Source organism: Sus scrofa, chromosome 14, assembly GCF_000003025.6.
Source record: "Sus scrofa isolate TJ Tabasco breed Duroc chromosome 14, Sscrofa11.1, whole genome shotgun sequence".
NCBI lineage: Eukaryota > Metazoa > Chordata > Mammalia > Artiodactyla > Suidae > Sus > Sus scrofa.
In genome coordinates, this window is record NC_010456.5 from 81,731,786 (window position 1) to 81,752,191 (window position 20,406).

A 20,406-nucleotide genomic window follows, 5' to 3' on the forward strand; every position below is an offset into this window, starting at 1 on the left:
TCCCTAGGGATAGCACCATGGAAGAGCTTGGTACAAGGACCCAAGACAAGCCCCCCCAGAAGCCCACTGTCCCCAGTCCCAGGAGCCCACCCACATGTCTTTCTTACAGGTCTTGGACGGTCTCTCCACACCTGCCTGACATCCAGAAGCCCAGAAGGTCAGGATCGCAGGATTGGAAGGTATACCATGGGAGACTGCTGTGTGGAAGCCATGGAGCAAAGCCTCCTTATTCTGCCTACAAAGGGGTGCTGAGCCAGGGGCCCCGAACCTGGCCTGGGCGAGCACACGTCTGCAGATGTGCAGGTGTGCACACAGCGCCCAAAGGAACGACACACACAGGTTTTTCTCCCAGGCACACACCTTGGGACAAGCTGCCAGTTCCATTTGAAGTCGACTGACAGGGAAGCAGGTGGTCGAGGGCAGCAGCTGCTTCTTAAGCCTTCCTGGGACCCAAGGAAGGCGGGTTCCTGGAGCTTCCTGTCAACCTGGAGGCTCCCTGCGGCCTGGCAGCAGCAGAGCCCCTGGTGAGCGTGTGCACCCACAAACCAGAGAGGGGTGTACATGTGGCACACACACTTGGAGCTCCATGTATGTGCACTGTGCACGTGGCTCACAGAGCCCCCTGCTCTGTACCCATCTCTACAAGCTGCAGTGGTCTGGGGGGAAGGTCCAGGGCTGGGCAGCCACAGGCAACCCTGGATTTCTCAAAACCATCAAAACAACTACGTGGAAAACTGGAGGATCATGCTGAAGGAAGAAAAAAATGCAGCCATTCATCTCTCCTGGAAACTATCTTTCTATTCTCTGGCCATTGTCTATCCCATGACCCCAACATCCACTCAGCCAGAGAAGCACAGAGTGAAGGAACTATGGCCGTGCATCTCTGAGACTTGGGTTTGAATCCTGTTTCTTTCTTTCTTTTTTTGTTTTTTGTCTTTGTCTTTTGCCTTTTCTAGGGCCTCACCTGCGGCACATGGAGGTTCCCAGGCTAGGGGTCCAATCGGAGCTGTGGCCACCGACCTACGTCACAGCCACAGCAACGCCAGATCCGAGCCACCTCTGCGACCTACATTACAGCTCGCAGCAATGCCGGATCCTTAACCCACTGAGCGAGGCCAGGGATTGAACCTGCAACCTCATGGTTCCTAGTCGGATTCATTTCCACTGCGCCACGACGGGAACTCCAGCTTCTGCCACTACTGGCAGCAGAAACTTGGGAAAGTCTCTAAATCTGCTGTGCACTGGCTCATGGGGCACCGGTTCTGGGGGGTGAAAGGAAAATGGTGTGGTCTGGTGGACCGGCCAGGGGAGGTCACGTGGGGCAGGGAGAGCCACTTCCTGGGCCTGGTGAAATCTACCAGGCTGCAAGCTGTGAATGTGGCATCCTGAGTAGTGGGACTGGTCCCTGCCACCTCAGGGTGACCCAAAAGTTGAGTGGGTCCTAGGGAAGGTTGAGGGTTCTGTGAAGAAAGCAAAGCCCGAGAAGAACGAGCTGGAAGACCCGTGTAGTAGCCAGATGCTTAGTGAGGAGGCCTGGGTTCAGGCACCAGCTCTATCAGGCAAGTCCCCTCCTCTTTCTGGGCCTCAGTTTTCCCATCTGGAATCAGGGGGTGTGTGTTTCGAGACGCCTCGGATGCAAGAGACTCTGCTGTCTGAGCCACAGCTGACAATCTAGGAACTGAACACCCTTGCTGTGAGATGGGGCCAAGGCCCTGAGTGAACAAGAGATGCTGCTACGCATCTAACCCACAGCTCTTCCTGCTGCATGGTCAGACACACCCCCTCACCCTTGCCCTACCTTCCACTCCTCCGTTGACAGTGATGGGACAAGAGCCAGAGCAGCGAGAGCTCTGTGGGGTCTCCAGGCTCCCCACCCCAACCCTTCCCCTCAGAGAGGCCATCCAGGCCACGCAGGGGAGGGGGCACGCGTCCAAGCTTACACAATCACCACCTTGTCTGGGGGAGACAAAGGCCAGGCTCTGGGCCTTGGCGGCCAACTGCCCGGCTGGAATGACAGATCACAGACTTGCTGAATTAAGAATTTTAAAAAATGTTAGTACAATAGCTTCGATGCTGAAGAATCTCTAAAATTCAGAATAATGATGTATTAGAATCACAGACGCAGAGATTCTTCATTTCAAAGAAAGGCATGTTGAAACAGAAAAACATGGGAGAATTCAGAATTGTACAATGTAGAGATGGAATGATCATAAAACCCCAGACTCTTTAATGAATTCAGAACAACCATGTGTCAGAATCATCCTGTGTGGGAAGGCTCATTTCCCAGAATAATAAAATGTGGTAATCACAGGATCTAAGAAATCTGGGATTGAACATCATACAGGGCTGGAAGCAGGAACTCCTGGAATATTCATTTCCAAGTCTCATGGAAACTTCTAATCTTGCATCCCTAGGACCCCAGAAGGACAAAGATGGTTTTGGTTAACTGAACCCCACCCCTACCCCACGCCAACACACACACACACCTGCCTGAACTCTATTTCAGAACTGGGCCAAGGTCTATCAGAATCACCTGGAGAGTTGAAAACAGGTCCATGGCCAGGCCGACACGGATCTCCTGAATCAGAATGTCCAGCCCCAAACTAAAAAAAAAAAATCCCCATGTGATTCTACTGCCAAGTCCCCCCTGAGAAGCCCAACCTGGTAAATCTCTCCTCCATATCACAGACAGGGAAACAGAGAATGCAAGTAGCTGGCCCCAGGACACACAGCAGTGGTCCCTAGCCTCTAGACCAAGGTCAAGCCCCTCAAGCTGTGCTCTTTCTCCACCTGGACCTTTTTGGCTCCAGAGGCCCTGTCCCCAACTTGCTGTGTCTGCCTCAGAGTCCCCCTGCTCCAGGGGCTTCCCCAGTGGTCTCAGGGACCAAGCAGACTAGGAGAGAGACGGCTAGGCTCACAAAGCCAGCCCCTCCCTTTCCCCCCACCTTCATGCTTGAGGTCCTTCAGGTGGTTTCCAGGGGGGAATGGAGGAGCGAATGGGAAGTGCTGTGGAGGTCATCAAGGTCAACCTCCAGCCTCCAGGGAGGCCTAAAATGAAGGAAGGTCCCAGGCATGGGGAGGCAGAGACCAAGGGTCCTCGCTGTCATTAGCTTGCTGACTGGCCTTAGATGAGCCACATGGCCTCTCTAAGTCAAAATGGTCTTAAGGCAGAGGCTGAACAGAGAACCTCTGGGAATCCCTTCTGACTCTGTCTCTTGACCTCACACCATCCGGCCACACCTTTAAGGGAATGGGAGTCCTCAGCATCCTTTGCTAGATTATTCCCAGTCACTTAGGAAGTTCCTTCTTATGTCTAACCTGAAACATTCCAGCTGCAGTGTTAGCCCTTTGTCCTCCTGCATGAAGATGGAGTCTATCTGGGCACAAAAGCCCTTTACTTGCTCAGAGGAAATCCCCAGCCCTCCTGCACCCAAGCTGAGGGTGCCTCTCTCCCCAGCCCCTGTTGCAGGTCTGGCTGGCCTTGCTGACTGACTCTGGTGGGAGCTGACCTCCCAAACAAACCATGGAGGTGGTAGTGGGGGGGGCGGGCACTCCTCAAGGACCACCAGAGCAACAGAGCCTGTCAGATCCTCTGCCTGACAGCAGTTTTAATCAGATGTGCTTACAGCTCTAGAGGAGCCTGGCAGGGCAAGTAGCCTGCTGGGCTAGAATGTTTCCTCCCGTAATATGGGAATTTCCAGCCAAGAACTCCTATGAAGCTATGGAAGGAAGGCCCAAAAGGCAGTCTCCATGAAGGGGGAAGTGGGCGCCAGATAATCCTAAAACCATTGTTTCCCAAATTTTAACATCCCTACAAGTCACCCAAGAGCTTGTGAAAATGCCGAATCTGATTTGGCAGGTCGGGGTGGGGCATTCTGCATTTCCAATAAGCTCCTGAGGCTGCTGCTATTACTGGGCCAAGGACCACACTTTGAGAAGCAAGCCTAGATGTTCAGAAATAAAAATCTTTTTTTATAAGATTTTTTTATAAGATTTTTTTTGTTCGACTTGGCTTGCAATTCCTTCCCAGCTCTGGTAGCCCATGAGATCCACACAGCAGCCCTGAGGGTTCACCACACAGAAGGGAAAACTGAGATGCAGCAAGGGCGAGGGACTTGTTCAAGGTCACCCACCTGGATACAGTACCTCCTCTAAACTCCTGCTAGAACCACACACACCCTGGCAATGGGTGGCCTGACCCAGGGACTCTTCATCCTGCCTTCCACTCAACTGTGCAGGCCTGGAGATAGAGGCTGGCTCCTGTGCCCTGAGGCCTCCCAGGGGTCTCCAGGGGGCCCTCTGTGAACTGTGCTGGCCACCAATCTGGCTCCTAAGGGCCTCAGGTTAGGAATCGACCAAGCTATAGAACCAGGCTAACGGGGCTTAAATCTGCGCTCTGCCCTTAGCTCCTACGTGGTAAGGCTGGGAGAATTCCTTGACATCTCTGAGGACTGAGATAACGTGCCAAGACTCAGCACGGTCCCTGGTACCTGGAGGGTGCTCAGCCCGCATTTACCAGCTGCCTTCCTTTCCTTCTCTACCTCCCACCTGAGCCTTGTTCATCTCTCTCTTCCTCCCTCACAGGTTCATGACAGCACAGCCTCTGAAGCAAGACTGTCTGGGATTGGATCTGGGTCGGTCACTTACTGTCTCTGTGCCTCATTTTCTTTCTCTCTGCAGTGGGGATAATAAGAGCCCACAGAGGGCTGGTGTGAGGATTAAATGAGTCAATACGTGTAAAGTGCTTAGAGCAGAGTCTGGGACATAGCGAATGCTCCCCCTGAGTGTCAGCTACCGTACTGTTAATACCACCTCCATGTGACAGCCCAGCTCTGCGGCAGGTGCCATGGCAGATGCTGGGGGCACAGTATTGAAGCAGCACGCGCTATGTGCCAGGCGCTGTGCTAGTAATTTTATGGGCTTCCATCCTCCCCCACCGCCCCAGATCATGGTCAAAAGAGAAGACAAAGATAATAAGCTGTGCGAGGGTCCTTTGGGAACTCAGAGGAGGGAGGGACCTGTGGATGGGAGGGCTCAGAAGGCCTGCGGGAAGAGGAGACCACGGGTCTAAGTTTCACAGTCCCCAGCAAAGAGCAGAGGAGTTTGGGGTTCAGAGGGCTTTTACCCCTTGTCATCGTGCTCACCACCCTGGGGACATCCCCCTCCTCACCATCTCCTCAACCTGTAGGATGACAGACACTCAGCTCTGGCATAAAGCCTCCCTCCTTGGCCAAAGCCAGCGAAGTGTGGGGATGCAAGGCAGGGAGGAAAGCAGGAGGGGAACGCTCTCTTCAGCAGCCTGATTTCTCCCCGGGCCAGATCACAGCAGGTGCACAGCGTGCCCCAGTGGATGGGTCTGTTCTTGAGGTAGAGAGGACCCGTGGGAAAGGCTGGATCCTGGGGTCAAACAGACTTGGCCTGGTCCTAATCAGCTGTGGGACCAAGGGCAAGCTGCTTAACCTCTCTGTGCTACTTTGCTACAAAATAAAAAAGAAAGAAGGAAGGCAGGGAAAGACGAAGTGGGAGAAGAAGTTTGACAGACAGACCCAGGCCCAGGAGAACTCAAAAGGCCAACAGCCAGGACCATGTCCTGGGGCCCAGGCTGGGGCCACACTCTAGGACCAGGGCTGGGGCAGAGCGGAGCAGAGCCATGCAATGAGGGAGAATCCCCTGTCCTCCAGGGAAAAGGTGAGGGGGCAGGACAGGTGAGAAGAGACGCCATTGAAGGCCTTAGAACTAGGTCCTGGGAAGGGGGTGCAGGTGGTGAAAAGTGGGGTTCCAGAGGTGGGCCTGGGATGGCCAGGGAAGGTGGCTCCAGGGAGGTGGGTTCAAGCTGGGCTTTGCAAGGAAGGAGGGAAGAACACTGTTAGGCGAGGGCATTGCAGGAGCAGATGGTGGGGAGAGGGTGGGGTCCGGCATGAGCAGAGGCGCAGAGGGTGAAGGGCCCAGGGTGCGCTATGCACCTGCGTGTGTGGTTAAGCAGCCTGGCTGGGGTGAGGCAGGGAAAAGAAAGAGGAGGCTTCAGGGCCCGTGGCATCCCAGGCGGCCTCTCATCCACTCATGTTAACCCTGCAAAGCCAGCTCGTGAGGCTGGCTTACAAATGAGGGCAAGTAAGGCTCAGGCAGGCCCAGCAACCTAGCAAGTACTACTAACAAGAGCTGCCATTGACGGAGCACTTGTGGGATGCCAGGCACTGTATCAGCTGCCTTCCCACCCATTTCCCACAGATCCCCTACAAGTGGGTAAGTCCATGTCACAGATGCCTGGGTGACGGGGTGCAATGCACACAATGACACAGCTGGGGAAGGGAAGAAGTGAGCTCTGAGCCCAGCTCAGTGAGACTTGGCTGCTCTGCACCCTCCTGTCCCCACTGAGGCTGAGGGGACCAAGGGATGACCCACATAGAACCTTCCAAAGGGCCTGAAGAGCCACCTTGAGTTATTTCAAGAGGAAAACAAGCTGGATGAGAGGCACAGGCCAAGAGCTTGACACACAGGAGGCCAAGGGCAGATGAGGAATTGAGTAAGTGATGAATGAATAAGGTCCTCCTAGTGTTCAGAGGAGGGCAGTCCCTTTGAGCTTGGAGGAAAGGGGGAAATCAGAGAAGTCTTCCTGGAGGAGGTGACACAGGGGAGCTAGTCAGCCCAAGGATGCAATTGCTCTGCTCCAACCCTCCACCCACTAGGTTTTGCAGGTGTTTAAAGGACCAGGGACAGGTTCTGGCTTCCAGACTCTGCTGACATCCTTGTCCCTCAGAGCCCAGAGGCAGAAGATTGAGAGAGAAGGTAAGGCCAATTGACATGGCGAGATTCCTAGGGGCCCCGAGTCACCATCTGTGGTCCATTTAAAAGAAGAACTGGCATCTGAGGATGTGAAACTGGCCCTCTCAGACTCTTTCCTGCCAGGCTTGGGACAGCAGGAAGGATGTAAAAGTGGCTGCTCCGTGAGCCCCCACGCCCTGCCCTTCATCCCCCTGACAGCTGCTCCCACTTGTCTCAGCCAGGGCAAGCGCTTGGCGGGTCCAACTCTCTGCCTGGCCAGAGGAGAGCTGGAAGCCCACAGGTGGCATGGAGCACCTTCTAGCCATGCCTCATCGCCCCTCCTTCCACAGCACCCTCCCTGGGCAGAGGGGAGCCTCCAGCACCCAGTTCCTAACTTCCCATCCTTCAAGCCACCCTGCATGACCCAAAGTCATCAGAGCCTTTCCCAGCCCCCCTCCCAAGGCTCCCGAGAAAGCTCAGCCTCATCACTGGTCTCCCTGTAGCCCATCCCAGAGGCAGCCTGTCCTGTGGGATGAGAGTGGCCTGGGAGGACAAAAGCCCCCTCCAAGGACCCTATAGCTCTGAAATGCTTTCTTAAATCTCTGGAACTTCTCCAACTAGTGTGGAACAGCTGAGCTGAGGCATAACAGCAACGACGGTCATTTACGCAGTCACGACAGCAAATACAGTGTATGTGAGGTGCCCACTCTCTGCTGAGCACTTCAGATAAAATAACTCATTTATCTTCACAACATCCCAGGGGCTAGGTTTTTATTGCCTTCTCTTTACAAAGGGGGAAGCCAAGGCTTAGAGGCCTTTAATCAATTTTCCCAAAAGCACACAGCTAGTACAAGGCAGTGATGGGGGGTGGCTTCAAGGCTGCAATGGGAAGCACCACACCACAAGGTGAAGAGGGCCTCAGAAAGGGAGGAGGAAAGACGCCACACAGGGATGGGGTGGGGGGCACCTCAAAATCAGCACAGACCCCAAGCAGCAGGCACCATACCATCTGCATCAACACCTGTCCCAGCTGACATTCTCTGAGCACTCATGGCATCCCAGGTTCTGTGCCAAACACTGGAATATCACAGCCCAGGCCCCAGGATTCGGAGGAAGCCCCCGCAATGATGCCTGCTATGTGGAATGCAGGCCACCTGCCCTGGGCCAGGCCCTTCCTCACTGGAATCATATAATGATGCTGTTTTTCCTCCATTTCCTTTTTATCTTCCCCCTCCTTCCCTTCCTTTCTTCTCCCTTTTCCCTCCCTCCTTCCCTTCCTCGCTCTATTCATCTTTCATAACTTTTGTAATCCTGGCCCAGCACCATGAGAAAACCTCAGGTTCCCCACCAGTGCATTGATGGCTCTGACCAGTGCTTGATGGCTCTGAACTAATCAATGCTCCCTGGCCCAAGGTTCTGCAGAGGACATCCTGCATTCCCCCTCAGTCCCTCTCTGCCTGTCCCTACCCCAGGTTCACTCTGGCCCCAGAGGAAACCCAGGCCTGCAGGGAGGTCAGGGCTGCAATGAGGGGTTGGAAACCCCAGGCAGGGGTCAGACATGGGCTAGAGGCCATGACCCTCCTTTTTTTTTTTTTTTTTGTCTTTTGTCTTTTTAGGACCACACCTGAGGCATATGGAGGGTCCCAGGCTAGGGGTCAAAACGGAGCTTAGCTACCAGCCACAGCCACAGCCATAGCAACGTGGCTTCTGAGCCGCATCTGTGACCTACACCACAGCTCACAGCAATGCCAGATCCTTAACCCACTGAGTGAGGCCGGGGATCGAACCCACAACCTCATGGATACTAGTCAGGTTCATTAACCACTGAGCCACGACGGTAACTTCCTTCCCTGCCTTCTTTGGATACCCCATAGGGACCAGAATGCTCTGGCCTGGGGAGAGGTGCAAGAGCTGGGGTCCAAGAACTGCAGAGACCAGGCAGGGAGGGAGGGGACCTGGGCCAGCCTCCACTTTCCCCTGGCCTCCTGCCCCTCCCCCAGCAAGCCTCCGAAACAATTCACATTCCCCCCTCTAAGGTTTCAGCTGTTCTAGGACTCAATTCATTCCCTGCTCTATTTTTCTTCTTCTTTTGCAATCTCCAAGAAACCCGAACTGCCAGATGGGTGGGGGCAATGATTGTTTTCTGTCTCACATCTGGATTTCATTAGCAGCCCAGGGCATGCTGACTCAGGAATGGCAGCTCCCCTGGGCTCAGGCCCTCCCCGGACCCCTCACAGTGCCCGGTCCTTAGCTGGACAGGGGAGGCACACCCCTCAGACCTCCCTCGAAGGAGTAACCAGCCCCAGAATATCTTGGGAGTGGTGAGGCTAGGGCTTCAAGAATTCCTGCTCTCAGCTCAGTGCCTGCCGGGTGGCTGCCAGCTGGGATTGGCTGGGCCTGACCATCATGAAGAGTGACAGAGGGCTTAGGGGAAGGACCCAGGGTCTTGGATATACTGCCCCCATCTACACTTCAGTCTCTATTCCCACAGAGGTGCTGAGTGGGCCACCAAGGAAAGGGAAACTTGCACTGACCTCAAATTGCAGAGCTATTTTGGAGAGGAGGAAGGGCAGCCCAGAGAAGTTAAGTGACTTGTCCAAGGTTGCACAGCTGGTAAATAGTAGAGGAGGAACTTGAACTCTGGTTTTTGAGATATAAATTTGAAGCTGTTTCCTTTGACCTCAACAAGATGTCCCTTCACTAACATCGGGGTCCTTACTGTTGGCATAGGGACCCTCAATCCTTTCTGAACTTTAGAGGAAAAGTAATATCTGAAAGTTTCAGAGCCTATTATCCATCAGAGAGGTCCGCAGTTTATGTCCAACCTAAAGCAGCCCTAGACTCTCTTCAGGACCATATTAGGACTTATGGGCCGCCTCCTCCATAAAAAGTGATTTAACATTCTATTTTATTTTATGACTGTATTGATATAAAGATAAATATTACCCAGGCTGCATTCATTATTACATGCTCATTATTATTACACTCATTTTTTCCTTCTGGTTTTAAAATAAATGAAAATTACAACATTTTTTGTGGGCCCCTAAAAGAATTGTGGGCTCTCGGTGCTGCGCCTGCTGCTTCTCCTTGGAGAAGGTGGCCTGGCACTCGGTCAAAGCACTCGTGCTCTGCAGGGCACTTCTTGCCCTCTCATATCTTCTTATTTTCTTATTGATTTGTGCTTATTGTTTGACTTCACCGTAAGTATAAGTACCAAGAGAGTGGGAACCCTTCCTGGTTTGTTGACTGTGGCATCCTCAAGTTCTACTATGCCAAGCACATAGTAGGTGTTCAATAAATATTTGCTGCATGAATAAATGAAGAGACTATCTTCTCAGGCAGGTGTATTTGTACCCCAGGTAGCGGCACCCCATTGGCCCCGGTGGCTAATTCAGGGATCTGTTACCCCTCTTGATACCTTATCCCTCTCCCCTCACCTGCCTGGTCCCCATGTCCCATAGATGCTACTTTCTCATCATGTCTGGAATGTGTCCCCTCACCTCCGACTTTCACTCACCCTTGCCTTATGTCTGGTCTTATCATATATCCACGTTCCTGGACTGGTTTCGTCTGCAGTCTTGCCTCCTCCAGCTTGGCCTACAAACTGCCACCAGCGTGATCTTTCAAAATGCCAATCTGAGCATGTCACCTAAAACCCTTGGATGGCTTCTCCTTGCCCTCCAGATAAAGTCCAAGTTTGTGCAGGCTGGCACACAGGTCCTTCACCACCTGCTGCAGCCACACCTCCCGCTCCTCCCCTCAGGCACCCAGAGTGCCAGCCATCGCCAAGGGCTCGTGGTTCCCGGAAACCTAACCCCCACTATTTACACACTTGCTTGGAAGCCTTCCCTGCCCCGGGCCCAGGCTCCTCCTTTCTGCGGCCTCCCATGAAGCCCTGGCTCCCATGAAGCCTTAATTGCTCACTGCCAACCTCATCTCTAGGCCTGAACGGCCAATAGTGCTCTTGTTGTCCACTCTGTCCCACTGAGGACAGAGGTCAGGCTTTATCTAGCACAGGCCTGACACATAGTAGGAGCTCAGGAAGAACTGGGTGATTATACTGAGTGCTGGGCCCGTCTCTGTCCTGGACAGATTGTGTGTCCTGGGCACAGATGTGGCACTGAATCAAGGGCCCCACAATCACACACCATGTGGACAAGTGTGGCTGGCTTAGAGCAATTTGTGCCATATTGGTGTGCAGAAGCCAATGTGAGAGGCACAGGTGACCCTGCAGGCAGCCCCAACAGAGTATCATGACTCCCCTACAGCCACCTAGGGTTTCTCAGTCATTGGATCTGGCAGGCCCAGACCACCCCTAGCCTCCTTGACTACAAGAGGGCCAGCAAATACCCTGGGGCTGGACCAGTGGTGGAATCTACCAGACACAACAACTTGGTTAGACCAGGCCTAATATGACTTTTGCCAGTATTGTCTTTATCCTTCTTTATTTCCAGCAGCCTATCTTTTTAAAGAACCCTGACTTTCTGAGAATGATGGTAGAGATCAAAGTCTAGATGCTAAAGCTGATAGTAGAATCTAATTCAAAAAGCATGGGCTCTTGAATCAGGAAGGCTTGAGTTCCAATTCCAGCTTTGCTGTTCACTTGTTCTGTGACCTTAGGAAAGTCACCTAACTTCTCTGGGCCTCAGTTTTATCATCTAACAATGGACCTGATAGGGTTTTTGAGACAATTAAATGAGCTAATGCATATTACATGCTAAGCTCAGTGGTAAACTCAATACTTAGAGACTCTCACTATTGCTGTTAATATTATCATTATCCTTGAATTGACACCTGGCAGGGGTGGATGGACTGTGTGGGGATAGCAGCAGGAACTCTGGTTTTTCAAAAGCTAGGTGGTGGATGTTCTTGAGGCCCAGTCTTCTTGGGCCAGTGGTGACACTGGCTGCAGAGGAACCCTGGCCCAGGCACAGCCTCACTCACGAAGAGGGGCTGCTTTGCACTGCTATTGGGAATTTATCTCTAGCACTTCCTGCCTCTGCTTGGGGGCACCCCATCTTTCTGTAGTGCCAAATTCTCCTGCACTGTGCCTGGTAACTATGAGAAGTTCTGTAAGTCTGAGCTGAACTCTGGACACACTTCTCAACCCTTAAGGTTGGAAAGGAATCAATTAATAGGTTACCATCCTCTGGTTTCCGAATCCCACTACCTGGGCCATTGGCAGTGCATGTTACCTTCTTTAGAGCCTGGGGCTCCTTGGGCAGCTTCAGGACCAGCAGAGTTGGCCTAGAGTTCTGCACATTCCACTCCCCGTTAGACCATTTAAGATTTTAAAAGCATTTAGACCATTTAAAAGTCATTCCACAAAAGAAGAGAAAGGAGTAGAAACGTTATTCAAAGAAATAATGGCTGAAAACTTTCCAAATCTGATTAAGAACTTTAATCAATACATCCAAGCAACTCAAATAGATCCCAAATAGGATAAATACGAAGAGATCCACGAATAGACACACCATAGTAAAACAGCTGAAAGCTAAAACAAGGAGAAAATCTTGAAAGCAGCAAGAGAAAAATGACATATAACATACAATGTTTTACAACGATATAAACAACTGACTTCTCTTTAGGAACGATGGAGGCCAGAGGGTGGTAGGGTAACATAGTCGTGTGCTCAAAGTAAACATCTGTCAGCCAAGCATTCTATACCCAGCAAAGCAATCTTTAAAAAAGCAAAAGTGAGACAAAGACATTCCCAGATAAACAAAAACAGAGAATTCATTGCTGGCACATCCATCTGTCAAGAAATATGGAAGGAATTTCTTCAGGCTGAATGCAAGTGATCCCAGAGAGTAATGTAAATGTACATAAAAAAAAAATAAGGAACACTGACAAGGTGATAAGGTAACTGTAAAAGACAGTATAAGTGCATGTTTCTTTGCTTCTCTTAGCTGATTTAAAAAAGCAATTTATAAAATAACATTATATAATTGTATTGTTTGTCCTAAAACATACAGAAATGTAGTCTTTTTGCCAATAACAGCAAAAAGGAAGTGTTGTGGGAGAAAATCTGTCTTGGGCTAAGGAAATCACACCAGGTGGTAACTTGAACTCATAGGTACAAACGATGAGAACTGGAAATGTGAAATACGAAGGCTAATATGACAAAAGCTATGAATGTATAACTGCTCTCATTTCTTCTTCCAGCTGCTCTAAAACACATAAAATTAAAGAAAGTAATAATTATAACAGGTATTACTGAATTTGTAATATACACAGATGTAATATGTATAATAATAATGCTACAAGAACAGGGAAAAGCCCTACAAAGAATACATCTATATAGGAATAACATTTCTAAATCTCATTGGAGTAAATATAAATATGAAGTAGATACTGATGAGTTAAGAGGTATAGATAAGCCCTAGAGCAACCGCTAAGGCAATAGCTAAAAAAATAGTGAAAAAATAATTAAATAAATTAAAATGTTACATTAGAAAATCACCACTGGAGTTCCCGTCATGGCTCAGCAAAAACAAACCTGACTAGTATGCATGAGGACACAGGTTCAATCTCTGGCCTCACTCAGTGGGTTAAGGATCCAGCATTGCCATGAGCTGTGGAGTAGGTGGCAAATGTAGCTCAGATCTCTGCGTTGCTGTGGCTGTGGTGTAGGCCAGTGGCTACAGCTCTGATTTAACTCCTAGCCTGGGAACCTCCATACGCCGCCATGGGTTCAACCCTAAAAAAGCAAAAAACAAAAAAAGAAAAAAGAAAGAAAGAAAATCACCATGTAAAAGGAAGCAGTGAAGGAGGAATAATGAAACAAAAAGGACATGACCAATTTCAAAAACAAAAAGTAAAATGGCAAGCCTAAATCCAACTATATTAATAATAGCATATATGAGAAGAGCATTAACAACAGCATTATCAATAGTGAGAATGGATCAAGCAACCCAAACAAAAAGCAGGGGCTGTCAGATTGAATAAAAACTAAACCAAGATCTAACTGCATGCTATCTAAATAACATACTTAGATTCAAAGATATGAATAGATTGAAAGTGAAAGGATAGAAGATATATCAGGTAAACAGCAAGCATAAGAAAGCAGCCTACAGTAATTTCAAACAAAATATGCTAATAGAGACAAATAGGGACATTTTATAATGATGAAACGATCGACCCACCAGGAAAATTCAACAATTGTAAACACAGATGTACCTAATAACAGAGCCCCAAAATACATGCAGCAAAAACTGACAGGACTAAAGAAAAAATCATCAATTCAACAATAGTAGAGATTTCAATACCCTATTTATGATAATGGATAGAAGAACTAGGCAGAACACTACCAAGGATTCAGAAGACATGAACAACACTATAAACCAACTAGACCTGACAGACATCTATAGAACACTCCACCCAACAATAGCAGAATACATTCTTCCCAAGTGCACATGAACCATCTCCAGGATAGCCCAAACTCCAGGCTATGAAACAGACTACAATACATTTAGAAGGGCTGAAATAATACAAAGTATGTTTTCCAACCACAACGGAATAATTCTAGAAATCACTAAAAAAAGACATTTGAGAAACTCACAAATAATGTGGGTTTTAAACAACACACTGCCAAATAACCAGTGGGTCTTAAGAAGAAATCACAAAGGAAATCAGAAAACACCTTGTGATAAATGAAAAGGAAGATCAACATATCAAAACAAAGCATATGGGATGCAATTCAGGAAAATGTATAGCTGTAAACATCTACATTAATAAAAAAGAAAGATGTACAATCAGTATCCTAACCTTCTACCTCAAGAAACTAGAAAAAGAAGAGCCGACCAAATATAAAGCAAGAGGAAGAAAGGAAATAATACAGATTAGATGGAAGAATCGAAAGCAAGGATTCAAAGAGATATTTGTACACTCATGTTCATAGCAGCATTACTCATAATAGCCAAAGGAGGAAACAACACACACACACAAACACACACACACACACACACACGGGAATATTATTCAGTCTTTAAAAAGGAAGGAAATTGTGACACATGCTACAACATGAAGGAAACTTGAAGACATTATGCTAAGTGAAATAAGCCAGTCACAAAAGGACAAATATTGCATGATTCCATTTATATGAGGTACATGGAGTAGGGAAATTCTTAGAGACAGAAAGCAGAATGATGGTTGCCAAGGGCTGGGGGAGGGAAGGAGAGGGAATTATTGCTTAATGGGTACAGAGTTTCAGTTTTGCAAGATAAAAGGAGTCCTGTGGATGGACGATGGTGATGGTTGCAAAACAACTGAATGTACTTAATGCCATTGAACTGGGCACACTTAAAAATGGTTAAGACAGTAAATTTTAGGTTTTGTGTATTTCATCACAATTTTTTAAAAGATTAGAGTAGAAAGTAATGAAATAAGAAGAAAAACAATATAGTAAATCATGTACACAAAAGGCGGTTCTTTGAAATGCCATATGATATCACTTATAACTGGAATCTAATATATAGCACAAATGAACCTTTCCACAGAAAAGAAAATCATGGACTTGGAGAATAGACTTGTGGTTGCCCGGGGGCGGGGGGTGGAGTGGGGGGGGGAAGGGAGTGGGAGGGATCAGGAGCTTGGGGTTTAAGGATGCAAACTATTGCTCTTGGAAAGGATTTACAATGAGATCCTGCTATGTAGCCCTGAGAACTATGTCTAGATACTTACATCACAACACGATAGTGGGAGGAAAAATTATGTATACATGTATGTGTAACTTGGTCCCCATGCTGTACAGTGGAAAAAAATAAATAAATAATAAATTTTTTTTTAAAGTTGATTCTTTGAAAAGTACAACAAAATCGACAAACCTTTGAGCTAGAATGACCAAGAAAAAACAAGAGAAAACTCGAATTATAAGAATCAGACCCAAAACAGGGGGATTATTCCAACCTTACAGAAATTAAAGGGATTATGAGAGAACATTATGAGTAATTGTATGCCAATAAATTAGGTTACTTGATGAAATAGACAAATTCTAAAAATACACAAACTATAGAAACTGACTCAAGAAGAAATAGGAAATCTGAATAGACTCATAACAAATAAAGAGATTCAATAAGTAATTATAAAAAAAAAAATCTACTCAGCAAAAAAAGCCCAAACTCAAAGGGCTTCACAGGTGAATTCTACTAAACATTTTTTTTCAGCCGTGCCCACAGATTGTAGAAGTTCCCAGGCCAGGGATAGAACCCGAGCCACAGCAGTGACCTGAGTCACAGCAGTATAATACCAGATTCTTAAATGCTAGGCCACCAGGGAACTTGCTAAACATTTAAAGAAGAATTAATATTAATTCTTTACAAACTTTTCCAGAAAATAAAACAGGATGGAACAAATCATGGAACTGATAAGTGCTACTACATGGATGAACCTTGAAAACAATACACTAATGTAACAATCAAGTGATTAAAAAACCACATATTATATGTGTCTTTTTATATGAAATGCCCAGAATAGGCAAATCTACAGAGACAGAAAGCAGATTAGTAGGTATTAGGGATGGAGGATCAGAGGGTGATAGCTAATGAGTGTAAGGTTTCTTTTTGAGGTGACAAAAAATATTCTTTGATTGTGGTGATGGTTGTTGCATGGCTCCATCATGCAACCATCACCAACTAAAATCATTAACTTGTGTACTAAAATCATCAACTTGTGTGTTGTAAATGGTTAAATGATTTGTATGTGAATTAAATCTCATTAAAGCTGTTACCTAAAACAAGCATTCCACTTTTAAATATTATATATGCTAAGCTCTTATGTAATAGTTCCTACGAAACAAAGGTTTCCACCCATTCCTTCATTCAGGAAGACTTGTACGGAGCACCTGCTACACTGCACAGTACCTGGGCTGGCAGAGGGTACGGAAATGAATCTAGTTCAGCGCCTGCCCCTGGGGCTTGTGGTCAGGTGAGGACTGGGGAGCAACCAATTATATTCCAGCCAGCCAACATACCTAGCCGGGCAAGTGCATTCTGCCTTGTGATGCCAAGGAGACAAAAACTAGTAGTAGCCAACAGTTACTGAGTGCTTACTGTGTGCCAGGCATTGTGCTGAGCACGTCATGCATAACTTCACTGAGTCCTCCCAGCAACCCCCTGTGTCCATTTTCACTAGGCTCATTTTTCAGCCTATGAACCTTGTGATGGATGGAGGGAGATCCTTGAGCCTGCAGGAATTCCAGAGGGAATCAGGTTGGAGATGGGGCTGGAAGAGGAACTCGACCAGCTCAAGGGAGAAACTGAGGCTCCACAGACCACGGGTCTCAGCCTGGAGCAGCCTGCGTGCTCAAGGAAGCAAAGAACACCGAGGTTCACGGGTGTTCTGCCCTCCCCTCGGAACATCACCTCTCTGAGACTCTGTTTCTTCAACTGTGAAACGGAGCTGTTACTCCTACTTCCGCCACAGAGTTGAAAGCCCTGCACAAGATAAGTGAACACTCTGTGCAACCCATATAAAGGAAGGAGCGGGGTTAGCACCCTGCTAGAAAGCCAGAGGCACTGAGGTCAGGGCCCCTCTGCCCACATTCAGAAGAGCTCTGGCCCCATGTGGCAGAGGGCAGCGTGTGCACAGACACTCACACTCACCGTCACCATCCCACTGCCTCTGTTTCATTCTCCACTGTCTTTGCTTTTTTGTTTGTTCGTTTTTTTTTTTTCTTTTGTCTTTTTAGGGCAGGACCCGTGGCATATGGAGATTCCCAGGCTAGCGGTCGAACTGGAGCTACAGCTGCCGGCCTACGCCACAGCCACAGCAGCATAGGATCCAAGCCGCCTCTGTGACCTACACCACGGTTCACGGCAACGCCAGATCCTTCATCCACTGAGCAAGGCCAGGGATCGAACCCACGTCTTCACAGATACTCATTGGGGTCATTAACCACTGAGCCACGACAGGAACTCCTCACTGCCTTTGGATACTGGTTACCCTAGTCCCATCAACCTGCCAGCACCACTCAGGTCCACCTCCTCCTGGAAGTTTCCCAGGCTCCCAGCTCAGCACAAGCACACCTCGGAGGCCCCGAGAGCCCTTGTTGGTGTCTGAGTGTCACCTGCCTGCTGCGTTAAAATCCCTGCTCCTCCACTGACCAGTTTGATGGTCCTGTGTGAGATGCTCACTCACACAAAGCATCCCGTAATGTGAGGCTAATCAAAGCACTTAGCACACCAGGCAGATGTGAGCGATGAATGAAATGCTTGGAGACCATTTAGCACAGTGCCTGTCTCCTCCTTAAATGGGTGGAGTCCTGCTGTGCCCACTTCATACGCTGTAGGCAGGGTGACAGCTGACGGTCCCTGTGCTGGGGGCTCACGGGGAAGGCACAAGGGCTGCTCACTAGGTGGGCCATGGGCACATCCTTGAGGATCAACCAGACCCTTGGCTGCCCCTTCGCTGAGAGTCCCTGGGGGGTAGGAGTCTCACCCTTTTCCAGGATCTCCTTGTGCCAAGGGGTCCCTTGCTTACTGCGTATATTGAGGGTGGACTGGGTGCAGGGGAGTGCGGATCGGGAGGACAGCCAGCTCTCAGTGGGTCAGCTTCCCATTATGCAGCATCTGGGGTGGGCCTCTCTTGACCAGGAGTGGGGAGAGGCTGAGATCACCAGCTGAATCACTGGGGATCTTCCTAGAACATAGCTCTGGGTTGGCCTGAGATTCTGCATTTCTAACAAGCTCTGGGCGACACTGATGTGGCTGTGGCTGGTTATACTTGAGGGACCTAAAACCTGGCACAGCCATTTCTGAGAAGAGCAGAGACTAACAAGGGCACCTCAGCCTCCCACTGGTCCTGGAGGGACCCAGCCCTGCCCAGCCACACCCTCACTGCCAACATCTGGAGGGCAAGGCTACACGGATTTTCTGAGTTTCCAGGATTCCATTTCCATTACATGTATAAAAGAAAAGTAGTACCACATTATACAAACAGTGGAAAGTATGAAAAAATAATAGGGAAAAAAAGTCACTGATAATCTCATACCGCATTTAGAACAACTGTTAACCTCTCTCGCCAGGATTCCAAAGCCATGTCTGTCAGAGAGTCAGGGGTCGTCTGGGGAGTGGGGTCTGCCCCAGGAGCCCCACCCCGTGATGGTGGAGCCCTGTTTAAGGGACAGCAGCTGCTCACGACCCCTTTGATTTCCTGGCCCCCTTACCACCCCAAGGGAGTGATGCCCAGCCCGTGGTGCCTGAGGCTTTCACCCAGACCTGTTCTGAGGGCACAGGTGAGGGGCCGGGCCCTCCCCTCTCCCACAGGCAGCAGGCTGAGGCCCAAGTGCTGCTGCAGAAGAGGCAGAGGTGGAGTCTGGGGGAGGGGGTGCACATCTGGATTCCTGGCCCAGAGCCTGCATTCCTTCCCTGTGAGTGTGAGGTGATGGGCTCTAGGGAGAGCTGTGAGGAGGCTGCCAGCCCCCTTCTGCCCCACCGTAATAGGACCCACCTTGGCAGGAAAACTGGTGGGGACTCCAAGGCCCAGAACCACATTCTGGGGTCCCCCACCCAGTCTACGCTCAAACCAGTGCAGGCCCAACCTGGGGCTCTGTCCCCTCCACACCAGCCAGCCTTGCCTCAGAAAAACCACAGGGGACAGAAAAGTGGAGACCCGTGGCCAGGGGGCCACGCCCTCATGGAAGAAACCCCGGGGGCTGCTCTGTCTGCTCTACCCATGGAGGCTGGTCCACAGGTCAGTAGGGGGCCGGGCTGCCTTACCTGGGGGCAGTCCTTAATGTAGTGTCCTTTGTTGAAGCACAGGTGGCACAGGTAGTTGGGTGGGGGCCGCTTGCTGGGCTTGCGGGTCTCAGAGGTGAGGGTCAGGTCAGAGAAGTGCTCTGTGAGGGAGCTGAGGCCGTCGGCGATGTTGTTGAGGGAGCCATAGGGAGAGGCACTCTTGTACACGCTGCTGCTCAGCGCCTGCAGGGGACAGAGGTTGTGAGGGCTCCAGAGGCCTGGCTACACTTGTTTGCAAACGTTCCACAGGCCCGTACATGCACGCGCGCGCGCGCGCACACACACACACACACACACACGCACAAATTCATAATGACCTTTTAGTCACCTGCAGGCTCTGGCTTCCTGGGGTCTGCATTCAAATCCTAACTCTTGTTGTGCATCCATGGACAAGCCAGTTAACACTCAGGGCCTCCGTGGCCCCATCTGGTAAGTGGGAATAATGACAGCTACCTACAAGGGTTTCTAGGAGGCTAACGAGAGGTTACAAATGTGAAGCACTTGATTTCCCACCTGGCACTGAGGAAGCCCTCAGTCAATGGTGCTGATCACCAGTTCTTTAGACACTGCCAGGAGGGAAGAAGCCCGACAAAGAGCAACCTGTGAGAGCTGGGCCTCTGCCACGTCCCAGGGGAGTGGCTTTAGACATCAGCTCCCAGCATGGTTGCAGAGTCCAGAAGAAGAGACTGAAGCCCAGCGTTTTGCCTGGTCTCCTGCAGCCTGAGGCCTGTGCACACTGTGTCCGGGGAGCCCTCGGGCCAGCCCAGGCCAGCCCCCTGGAAGCCCGGGGAGGAAGCGGCCCACCTCTCTCACCTCTCCCACCTCCAGTTGACAGGAACCAGATGTCTTGCCTGGCTTCAAAGCAGACACGGCCCAGGCCCCCTCCTGGTGTATACAGCCTCTATTTATA

At 49.6% G+C, this 20,406-nt stretch overlaps 1 protein-coding gene across 3 annotated transcripts in view; it reads right to left on the minus strand.

Moving 5' to 3' along the window:
- Positions 1-20,406, minus strand: part of ZCCHC24 (zinc finger CCHC-type containing 24) — a 64,575-nt gene that overhangs the window by 32,366 nt on the left and 11,803 nt on the right. For 2 of the 3 annotated variants that reach the window (XM_021073637.1, XM_021073636.1), the window contains exon 2: positions 19,479-19,679. In XM_021073637.1, the coding sequence (XP_020929296.1) occupies positions 19,479-19,679 (201 nt within the window). Of the gene's footprint in view, positions 1-203; positions 2,604-19,478; positions 19,680-20,406 lie in introns of those variants that run through there. The other variant, XM_021073638.1, reaches the window with a different exon arrangement.